The sequence below is a fragment of the Thermobia domestica genome, chromosome 16 (assembly GCF_964235325.1).
Source record: "Thermobia domestica chromosome 16, izTheDome1.hap1.1, whole genome shotgun sequence".
NCBI classification, from domain to species: domain Eukaryota; kingdom Metazoa; phylum Arthropoda; class Insecta; order Zygentoma; family Lepismatidae; genus Thermobia; species Thermobia domestica.
Genome location: NC_137469.1, coordinates 124,538,390 through 124,551,169, shown reverse-complemented (window position 1 = coordinate 124,551,169; position 12,780 = coordinate 124,538,390). Strand labels below are relative to the sequence as shown.

At 33.7% G+C, this 12,780-nt stretch overlaps 1 protein-coding gene across 1 annotated transcript in view; it reads left to right on the top strand.

The window, feature by feature from the left end:
• LOC145673394 (receptor-type tyrosine-protein phosphatase delta-like) overlaps positions 1-12,026 on the top strand; it is a 43,126-nt gene extending 31,100 nt beyond the window's left edge. Inside the window, exons 7-8 of the mRNA XM_081743053.1 lie at positions 2,341-2,476; positions 11,692-12,026. Coding sequence (XP_081599179.1) covers positions 2,341-2,476; positions 11,692-11,862 — 307 coding nt within the window. The 3' untranslated portion in view covers positions 11,863-12,026. The remainder of the gene's footprint in view (positions 1-2,340; positions 2,477-11,691) is intronic.
• Positions 12,027-12,780: the final 754 nt, after the last annotated feature.

Below are 12,780 nucleotides of genomic sequence, written 5' to 3'. Positions count from 1 at the left end.
AACATAAACGTACAGTTCGTTTGGATATTATAGCCAGAGAAGTAATAAAATTCAAGTTCAGTAATTATAATGTTAGCTAGTTAGTGCTAGAATTAGAAGAACAAATTTCAAAGGTGGTATTGAGACAAATTTTACCCCAAAAATTGTAATAATTATATCAATACGTCAACACAGTAAGCTACTTTAGTTTAACCCAAACTTCTAACGTTATGTTGTAGAGACCTAATAGTAACCATGAGTAAAATCGACTCATAGTAAATATATGTAACTATCGTGTCATAGATAGTACCCATAACTATCATATAAGATCTATTCATTCATAAGGTTTGTTCTGGATACAAAACCAATTATCCAAAGAATTTTTACACTCGCGTAGGCGAAAGATCAAAACTCAAGTACAAAAGTGAATAAATGCACACATCTTGATTCGTATGTAGAGTGTGGGCACACGACACTACACGTAAAACGTTTTTTAGGTACATCATATAACTTAAGTAGCTACAGTAATATAGTATTTAAAATAAATATAGATATGCTAAATGTTATCGTGTACGAGTAACCAAATCTACTATATGTTGACGTGTATTTCGAAGAACTGAACTCTATGAAATTCCAGGACAGGGAAATTGCTGACCATGTCCCACTATACGACCAGCCATTCAAGAGAAATCTGCTATTTGATCCATTGTATATATTGTAATACATTCGATAAGAAGGTTAATAGAGTACCGAACTTTCTTTCCCTAGACATTCTGCTCCATGTTCCATACTACCACGATAGGTGTTAATATGGCTCTGATGCACTTAGCGTTTGTTTCGCTATCATCTTAGCATTCCAGGCTTAACAAAAAATCCGTTAGTTTCGCCAACTGGATGAAAACATTTCTTATAAAGTTGTTACTTCGTAAAATAAATGCAGGTACTGTAATAGGGCAAAATTTATTCGAATGGAATATATATATATATATATATATATATATATATATATATATATATATATATGTATATATATATATATATATATATATATATATATATAGATAGATAGATAGATAGATAGATAGATAGATAGATAGAGAGATAGAGAGAGACCCAAAAGTAGGAATACAGTCCTGTGCTGATCGGTAATGACATTTTATATCATTTACTTATTGTTATTCTTACAGGTATAGACTTAGTTTCTTCCTTATGTATTCTTAGTTTGGTTTCACTTATATACCTTAAGCTCGGAACAAACCAATGAAAGTAAATTCATTATTTTAATAAATTAAAATATCATACTTGATCAATGCTGGTCTGTATCCTACTTTTGGGCTACTCTGTGTACATGTATATCGCATTATATTTTCATATTCACACTACTGAGAATACTTCAAAACATATTGTAAAATGGTTCATACAAGATATGTTTTTAGTCAATGCTTGAGTAGATTTTAAATACCTTGACTTAATTTCCAATGACTTCAATTATCTTTACATTTTTTATTTTCATTATTTTCCGGTAGCGACAAAGAGAAGTATCATTTCCTCTTTTGAGACTTTGTACGGTTGATCACATGACTATTGACTCCGTAAAATGTTCCGTATATTCTTTTATGTCCTTTAACCTTAGGAATAGATAACTTCTGCTACAAAGTCCACATGAAAACTACCATTCATAGTATCATAGAGGTAGTATCATATAACAAATCAAAATATTCCATTAACATTTCTTCAATATTTTATGCACATTATTTGTACGTGTGTACAAATTTTCTACCGTATTGTCAATCAAATTTCTATATGGTGTTGTTCCGAAGTTATTTCTGGAATTTACAAACAACAAAATTTATTATCATTACTAAGTAGTTTCCATAAGTTTTATGCTTTGATCGAAATCTGCTGGTACCTACTTGGATAGTTTACCATTGATATACCATTGATATAATAATCATACTATAAGTCCACACCATGATATTACTTCCAAACACTGTTCCTCAAAGCTACCAGTAAACATACGATTAAGTCAGACAATTTTCTGAGAATACGCTTCCTAAATTAAACACGGATACTGATAATACTCAATAAACAGCCTCATTAAAAAACAGGAACTATTACATTTTCCTACTACTTTTTATTCTATCAGACATCATCTTATATACCAAGCATTCATCAATAATATATCTTTTACATTGTCAATAACTAAATCATATACTTGCATACTAGAACATGAATCACTTTATTGTATATTTCATCTTAAAATATTTTTTCCTGTTTCTAATAATCAAGCGTTACTTGAATAAACAGTGCATATATTAGAAACTAGATACTAACAATATAATTACTTCTTTTGTGTTTCAGCCGCTACTTAGTTCTAGTAATGATTAAAGATTACTCGTCTCCAGCACCCATTACACAAATGATGCCACAGGCTGTTAATGAAGAAATATTCAAATTAGTCAACGGATCATTTTATGTAGCTAAAGAAGTGAAACAGGTAAGAAGTTCCACGAGCATTTTAAAGGGAAACAATAAATATATTATTGTTTTTAATTCGATTACTTGAACTGTTAACTGAACATAGAACCATATTTTCTGCTGATACGCGAACATACATTTTGCAAGTCGTATATGAATCACTTTTGCGAGTGTATGTGTCACTATTAAAATTGTATGCCTCATTATTACAAGTATGTGTGTCACGAATAGGACTTTAATTATATTGGTCATTAAAATAGCAGTACGTCGGAAACATTACCTCTGTGATATGGACAGCTGACACCGCTGTATATCAAAAAGCACCCACATTACGTACATTTTCATATATTAATTTAGTATTATAACTAAAAGTTTCTTTTTAAGTTTTCAATTCGGATGCCATTCATAGTTATTTATTTATTTTTTAAATTAAGTTACTTTTATTTTCTACTTTTAAGGATACAATATGAAATATGAAACACCTAATGCAAAAAAGACAAGTGAAATGCTGACCTTTGATTGCTATTTATACGGAATGTGCTATATTTTTATTGTGCTCAGTCAAGATTGATTGGTCACGACTCTGAACTCAAGGATAAGACAACGCAATATATCACACGCAAATTAACAGATCATGGTCTATCATAATGCCTGATTCGATGAAAATAGTCTGAATTCGAAAAATGAATATTTGATTTGGAATACATGACTCAAAATTTGGCGGCTAATAACTCGGGAACCAAAAGAATGCACAACATAATATTCCATACATTTATACAACATATATAATTTTTAACATTAAAAAATAAACCCGACTGCTTCATATACATATACATATGTGGATTTTTTTTTACTTTGAAAGTATGATGTAAAATTTGACTGGGCGTAACTTGGTGACCATATGCCTCGGTAACAGATTTACATAGCCTTTATATTATGTAAAGTTCTAACATCTTCCTCAATTTTCCGATCGTATGAATTTGTATAGGTTTTCGCTTTCGAGTACCACAAGCTTCCACGACAATGTTTGATGTGCTTATATGACTGGCTAAGCTCTACTATCATGGAAAGTTTGACATTTATTAGATTCTTTACACACACAAGTGTTTTTTTTTATTTTTTTTATTTTCAAAATATTATACAACGTTTGACCACATGTCTGAAACCGTAAGGCAGTACATCATATTTCACATGTTTTTACAACAGTTGAAGTCTTACCACGAATCTGAGTCTGATCTCGGGCGGATAAGTTTTGTGTGTCAGTGTTTTGTTTAGAGAATATAATGCAAAATTAGTCCGCCCATAGCTCGGAGACAGTAAGCCTCAAAACATAATTTTCGCTAATTTAACTGGTTAAAGTCTACCATCAATACTAATTTGATCTCTAACAGATCATTTACAAATTTAGTTAGTTTTGTTTCTAAATGTTTGAAGCAAAACGTGACCGCTCATAACTCGAGAATCATAATGGGACATATTTGATTTAATATGATAGTAGTTGAAGATCTACCACTATGCCAAGTTTAATCAAATGAGAATGAGTTTGGTGTTTGGGATTTCTTTCCGAATATGTGACAAAAATTCGTTCGCCGAGAACATGGGAACCGTAAATCTGCACAACATAATCTTATACACTTATATAACAAGTTAACTTTGAATCTGATCGCATAAGTTTTGTTGAACTCGTACGATATGTAGTGTGTTTTGATTCATCAGTTAAAAAACGAAGGAAAAAAGTTATTAATAAATTTGTTTGTATGCAACGGGTGACTGTTTACGGTCTGGAATCCTCGTGATGGGAACACTTTTATATGGATTCCAATTTTTATATGGAAAGAAACAAAGCAGATTAGATCTTAATGATGGCTTATGTTCACCATATTGACTTGTATATTACGTCGCTTATTCCATGGTACCTGTACTGTTACCAAAATTCCAACGACTTTATTTATTGAAGTCAGTTGAAGCGTTTGAGCTCCACAATGGAACTAAAGATCAAGAACACTATACCCACATACGGGCATGCTAAACAAATATGATCCCCTTGGTTTCGCCGTAGTCCGATAATGGATAAACTGTTCCAGCACAATAAAGGATACAAATTAGTATTAGCAACGAACAACATACAATTAGCCCTCATTTTTCTCTATTTTATATACTGTATAAGGAAAACTACTAATATTTAGCACCAGGGAGATCATTTTGTTTAGCAAGACGCGTGCTATTGATTAATGTATGGGTCATCTTTGAACAGTAATGTGACTAAAGAAAATTTAAAGATATAAACATTCTTCTGAGGCTGTCTGATTATCCTATTGTATACAATCATCTTCATGATATTATAATGACAAGAATCTTGAAAGTTTACTTCAATATGACTTTCATATTAATGTAACAAACTTTTGTTTTTCTTTCTACAGCCCAATATCAAATTTTAAGAATAGAAAGCATTTGTTATTTTCAAGTTTTCTCTCATACTATTTCATGATAACTTACGCTCACCTATATAACTTGATTAACTCTATGAGATTTATTGTTTGGTATGTCTCATCTTTGCATATTTTTACCGTTCAACGTTAATAACATTGCATAATTTTTACAAATTAATTTCTTCCTTTTAAAACCAAAAAATTACATCCATGACAAAATTGTTTGTTCAAACTTCTTCCAATAGCAATACATAATACTGATTAGTGGTAAATCGTCTGCGTTTTATTTTATTCAATGCGTTCGCCACAACTACAGTCACGTTAATCTGCTTTTGGTCGGATTAATATTTAGCTTATCTTTTAGCACAGAGACCATAAGAGACGCGAATATATAGTTTGAATAAGGATCTGAACCACTGGAAATTAAACCTGGATCTTCAGCGCCAATGATGTGAACATTAACTATAAAGCTACTAGTGGGTTCACATATTAATGGGTGTATTTTTTTCATTTTAGTAATGTTTGGTTCAAAAAGTGTCTTAGATTAGTATAAATGGTCACCAACGGTTTCAAATTGAGTTTTGGCATTTGTAGTATTTGCTATCGACTACCGTGATAAATATCCATTTTAGTTACTATTTACATCAAAACGAGGTGTTATCCAGTGTTCCAGTTTATTATATCACTACAATTTTCATCAAAATGTGTTTTTTTTTCTGAATTAAGCAGCCATGTTTGAAGTAACATCATAAATATGATGTGTTAGTTTACTTAGACGTATTATATTTCTATATTTCTCGTTTAGTAAAAACAGCTAGAACACATGTTGGCCATGAAAGGTACAGCAAGAAAGTAAGAAACATAGCATTCATATATCAACGTCTAAAACTAAAACGCAATATTATTATTTGTAATTGTAATGTTGAAAGTTTCAACCTGGTATAAGGAAGTTTTCACTTACAATAGTACATTTCAATTGAAAATTCTAAATTGGAATCCGTCACTCTCGTTTATTATTATTATTATTATTACAGAATGCAAACAATTTATTGTACTTCAGTATTTGTATTATTGCTGAGAGCGGTAAACGGTAAAACATTCCTTTATGTAAATATTAACCAATTTTTATCCTCCTTTGGTAGTATTTATCTCTTTCTGTGTCCCTTAATTTACTTCTAGTAGAGGTACCATATTAAATATACAAATGCCTGTAGAGTCCCAAACAAATTGGGTAGATATTTTTAATATTTTATAAAAATTATAATATTACCGATTTCATGTTGAAATAGGCTTGATAATATTAAACATTTATTAAGATTTCACATTGTTTTAGATTAAATGTTAACCTCTGGATGTAAGTATAAACGAACGTGGTTGAGCGCTTTCTTTTATAGCCGAGCTTAGATCGCTTTTCGTTATGACAATCCATTTTTAATACAAAGATGGTGGCGAATAGTGTTTGGGGAAAGTGCAACAATTCATCCAAAGGTAATTAATAATTGTCTTTCAAACTTAATGCTACGGCCCCTGTAAACAGAAGAAAAAGGCAACCCAACCAATTACAGTCGGAGAAATTTGTGCAGAAATTCAAATAATGCTTACCAGTACCTGAAACCATCAAATGAAATAAAAGTGGATTATCAAGACATGAAATACGAGTAGCTTTCCATAAAGAATTCAGCTTTTTAAGGACATTCCATTACATACAATAGCTGAAATCAGAACGCAGTTACCGAAACAAGCAATTTGGAGAGGCAGTGCTTTCTTGGCACAAAGATTGGAAAATATAGGTGCTGCTATGCGCCATAGACCGTTAGAAACAATTTTCTTGGAAATTAGGTGTTCTGTATCTTTTCGCCTTTCACAAATAAATATGCAAAGAGGAAAATTCACGTTGGAGTATCGTTCTCTTGCCTCTCGTAAAGAAAGCGTTACTTCTTTTTCGATGCAAAGTAAGTAGAAGTGCTTAATTTCTATAATACGAGGTAGTAAATACACCCCTTGGGAGAGTTCGTTGTAGTAGGCATATAATTATTTGTAGTAATAATTATAAGGTTGATTAGGGTGAGAGAACTTATCTTTTCTGTGCTGCTTTCAAATGGATCAAAAAGACAGTATAATATCAGATAACCACCAAGACAATAAACTTTGTTTTTATATTTAAAGTGCAATAAATAGCTCTACTATTGGTAATGTGCAACAGAAACCCTCGTCATATAGAATAGTGTTATCAAATGACCAAAAAGGAATGAATTTATGTACTTCTGGTTGGTGAAATCAAAATTGCGAACTACGGCACAATGATCAGGAAAACACCTATAGAGCGCACAAAATTAATTAAAGTGAAGCAGGCGGACATTCGATCCATGTGTCATGATCAGTCACGCCGAAAGTACGTGTGTCCTTGGATGTTAGCCTTATAACCACTCAAAACGTCAATTAGGTTAAGGTCCTGACCCAATTGGCACAACGTAGAAGTGTTGTAACCAAAACTTGAATCTATAGTCTAACACTGCGTTACAATTCTCTATACAAATCAAATCTCAGGCGCAAGAATGTAACTCCTTGGATGATTAATGGCATAGAAGTTGCAATCAGAACATCTATTATTTCTAGATGGCCAAATATAAAACCCAAAAATTAACATTTTCGTAATTGCCTGTGATAATGCTACTTGAAGGGCATTTAGGAAAAATTGGTTAAGACGATAATTGTTCCAGAACCAGTTTCAGAAGGCTTGGCTTCCCGCAAGCAACTCCTGAGAAAAGATAAGTCTTCAATATAGGGTTCTCGCAACGAAAATTATATCCAGAAATGATTTGATAATGTAATCGGATAGTCTTTTTTGCTTCTTAAGATTTGAAAAGCTATATGCGTTAGTAATGGCTGTACGCGTTGCACGCATAGTTAATGTCCACTTAAAGAAAACGACACCAAACAATGCTACGTAAGGAAATACCACAATACAATTGAAAGAGCAAAGACGAGTGGTAACTCTCCCACACATTGCCATACTATACAGGGAAGTGATGTGTTCACTTGTCCTAGAAGTAAGATATGTCCTTTGCCTGAGCATTAGTTTCAACTGGATGGAGATCTGCTCGTGATCTTGTGGAAACAACCACAAACTTTTCCTCACTGGAGCACTTTTCTAAAGTTTATGTGCTCAACTGGATTTATCACGAGGCGAAGACTGATATCAGCCTTTCGACTTGTGTTATCAGGTAGATATAGACTGAGCTAATATGTCTGTAGAGTGAGAATTCATATCGATAGAAGCACTCACTTCTTGGTGGGAGTCATCGGTGATCGCTAACGATGTAGTACTCAGGGCGATTTCAGGTAACATTTACCCTTCCAAGCTTGAGATGGAACAGAAATACTCTATTGTAGGAGGCCCGAAGCAATCGTCACAATAGTAGAAGAAGCGGATGAATTACATTGAGATCTTATAGTGGAGGCGATGATTCTCTGGGAGACAGAAAGCGGGAAAACTGGTGATCGAAACAACTGCCGAACTAGTGAAAAGAACATCATTTTGACAATCACGTTAATATACATTTATTGCCCTGGGGAAGGTAGTACCAGAAGTTACAGCTTAAAATGGAATGTTCTCCCTTAAAGATGTAAAGATTAAGGGTGTTTCTGTTTGAATACGGGAAACATTGTACATGAATAAACGTCAGGTAGAATTTTAACTTTGTTCGAAGTACCAGGCTTTGGAGAGAACATTTATGTCAGGGCACTCGACAATGAAGTTAATGTGGCGCAGAATACGACACTTCTTACATTATATCAGTAAATGATTTGGTGAGTCATAAAAGACACAAGTTTTATTTGACCTCTTTAAATTCTGTGGGTACTAAATGTGACAAACACTCATAAGATTTTAACTTCCAGACTATTTTAAAATGTTGTATGTGCCAAGATCATCTGAATAAGTGACCTTTGTATTCACTCAAAACAGAATTTGTTTACGAAGCGTATGGAATATGAATTTAAGATATGTTTGCGACTATAATCAAACTCAACACTAAGTTGATCAGCAAGTAGATTGCGGATCCATTCGTACAAGACGAATGTACTAGGCTTATTAACTACGTCATGAAATCACAAACCTGAAGTATATACTCTACAAACTGGCATATGGCACTTAGAACGTAAATTCGTACTTCATACAATATTAGATAATGATGAGAATAAATAGCGAAAACTAGGTATTTGATAGTAGAAAACACTCTACGTGACGATGCAGGCTTAGTTGAAGAAAGAAAATACATTCACTACTGCGAGACACACACCAAGTGAGAAAACGGTGTGAACAGCATGGAGTCTGACAAGCGCCTGACCATTGAGGTAATATCAGTACCCCTGCCGAACTCGTTCTAAAGAAATATACTGAAAGCCGAGACAATGATATTCACAATCATTGCATTGTTTTTTTCTCTTTTATAACTTTTACGTTCTACTACGAATGAGAGATTTATGTTCGCTGTCTTTCCTTTCATGGGAAATGTTCTTTTAAAAATCGAAAAGTAGTTGAGAAAAGCATATGATCACACACACACACACACACATTTATATATATATATATATATATATATATATATATATATATATATATATATATATAAGGGTAGACAAAAATCTAAAAACACTTCATCCCTCCACTGTACAACACGTATTGCGGTTGACGATCGTTTTTTGTTTTAAATGTGTCATGTGGACCTTCTTCTTCCATCAGCAGTAACCGGTTCACCTGTGAGTGTCGTGGTGTGAAAGTGGTGCGGTAAAGTAGGCGACCTGACAGACTTCCAAAGAGGCATGATCGCTGGTGCCCCTCTGGTTGCAGCTTCAGTGGCAGCAGTGGCAAACGTTATGAAGGTATCAAAGGCACTTGTGTCCAATGTCACGAGGGCATACACAATTCATGGGCAAACGACATCTGCAAAGTACAACAGTGATCGAAAGACAATCCTGTCAGATAGGGACCGGAGGGTATTGAAAGGGATTGTAGCAGCTAAAAAGAAGACCACTGCAATGGAACTCAACTCCGGCCTACAGAACCCGGTTTCATCGAAAACAGTGTGACGGGAACTTCATAAAATGAACACTCATGGCAGGGCCGCTATCGCTAAACCTCTAGTCACAGTAGTATATGCGAAGAGGCGTATCCAGTGGTGCAAGGACAACAAGGCGTGGACTCATGAGCAGTAGAAACACGTAATGTGGTCCGATGAATCGACCGTCACCTTGTTTCCAACAACCGGTCGTGTTTACGTATGGAGAACATGGTCGCAGGTCTATGATACAGACTGTCTACTCCCAAATGTAAAGCATGGGGGTCATTTTGTTATGGGCTGTGGTATCGTGGTTTTCTGCAGGTCCCATCATAGCCCTGCATAGAATGATAAATGCTAAGGCGTATGAGACCATTTTGAGGGACCAGGTTCTACCAACGGCCCAAATATTGTTCCCTGATGGTGCTGGGATCTACCAAGGTGATTTGGCACCCTGTCACGCTCCAAAAACGGAAAAATCATGGTTTGAGGAGCATGACCAGGAGCTATCACATCTCCCCTGGGTCCCACAATCACCAGTCTGAACATCATTGAGCCATTGTGGTCTGAGTTAGAAAGGCGTGTTCGGTCTCATTACCCTCCACCAGCATCCCTTAAGAAACTGGATCATGTTTTGGAGGAACAATGGTACACAATTCCACACACCACGATTCAAGAGCTGTATACGTTCATTTCTCGTCGGATCCAAGCTGTTTCGGACGCAAAAGGGGGCCCCACACCATACTAGGTATGATTTTGACACTTTTGCAACCTTTTTAGATTTGTTTCTTCTACCCCTGTAGTTTCAAAATGCTTTTCTACACTTAATAATAGTTCAACACGTCTTATCACAGTCATAAGAAGAAAATATGTCTGCACATTTTTACTCGACTGGAAAGATTGACTTGGGTTTGTCGAACTTGGTATCTTTTGTTTACTGTTTCCGAAAATAGTTAAAGTGGAACTTCTCAAAACAGACATATCAATGCGATCATTCTTTTTAGAATAGAGAGTATATGTTTCTCTAACAAATGAAAATCAATATTACAGAATGTATAAAAGTGGTTCCAATATTTAGTTATTTTTCACCAATCACACTGCGGTTTCAGCGCTAGCAGTTACTAGTTCTTTTGCTTAAACCTTTGGCCCTCTTTACTTTATACGCTAAAATCACGCCTAATTAAAAAGTGAAATTCTTTACTTGTCCTAATAATAAACAATATAGTCAGTATCATCTTTATCCATTTTCAACTAATTAAATTGAAACAAAACAGTTGAAGCATTAATTAAATCATAAAGACAGTTTCAAATCGGCAAATTGCCTACATCTATTGGCAGCAGAGAGGTAGTGCAGGTAACGACTCCTAGAAAGTTGATTGCGTACTATTAGGAATAAGCGTTTCCCCTAAGCTGCATATTTCTGTATTATAAACAGGATGTGTATATTACTTGTTTACTTCAAACATTCTTGAAGGTAGACACATTAATGATTGTATTGTATTTAAAATAATATGATTACATTACTCATAATTTTATTATATTTACTAAAAACTGATATATGTATATTGAATTTTGCATGAGTGCAAATTTAAATTTTTCGCTGAATAACTGGTAACAATATACACAAGGATGTTTTATTACCTGTATATGTTACCATACAGGTAATTGGAACTTAAACTGCGCTATCATTAAATTACATTTCTTGATTGTAGGATAATAAAAGGTGAATTTATTTGAATTTACAGACCCAATATGAACAACCCATGACGGTTGTTGTTGGAAGTGGAGACAAGAGTAGCAGTGACTTCGGAGAATTCTATGACGCTCCATTGGCTACCAGCACAGCGTGCCATGTAGGAGTGGCTGCTATTCTGGAATATGACGGATCTTACGCTGTCGGCTATGCTGCGAGTTAAAACTTGTACACGTCATTTACAAAGCCCGTTGCTAATTGATTTATATTTGTGAATAGTAAATATAAGCAATATCTTCAAACTAATGGTAATCCAAAAAAGGGAGTTTTACTATTCGACTTTGTAGTTAAAAGTGAGTTTGAATAAAGAATAAAAAGCAAACAGAATACCATTTATTTTTAAATGTTCAACCAATTGATATTACTGGAAATACGCTTACAATAACATTACAGCGTATAGAAATATCTCGTTTTCTTCTGAGAACTAAATATTCAATACAAATTCACATTGAACCACCAAGAAAATATAAATAGTGATCTTGTTATTCTATTACTACAAGGATTTCATTATTTCAGTATTTACATTATGTTATGATTGAATGATTGAACATCAAAATTACAAAATTGTAAAAAATTTTGTTTACAAAAAACAAAGTTTGGAGCTGATAGAACCTACAAATTTCTTAACAAAAGTATGATAATAAATAACTGTATCATTATTCTCCTTAGTTTTTCTCTCTTCTATGTAGTTGTCCTTTGTGAACTTATCTCAATCTTGAGCAAACTGCTACTTATAACGTTATCGTTTTGAAATGGCACTCATGCAAATTGTGCATTAGACATTAATAGAATGCATTTCTAAATATGAATTCAATACTTACAAGTGCGGAATTTACTTTATAGTATTAATAGGTATCTATGCTGTTTTGTTACACGAGGATCAAAATTCAATTATACTACACAGTTTTCATAAGTAAAGATGTTCACCTTTCAAACTTACATACCGTCGTTGTTTAAATTAAAAGTCGAAAAAGACCAATATTTTCAGATTGTTTTACTTTTTTTTAAAAAAAAAGAGAAGATAATTGTTGGTTCATTGCTTGGTGATATATGAAATCCATACTACGTTTTTATAATTCAG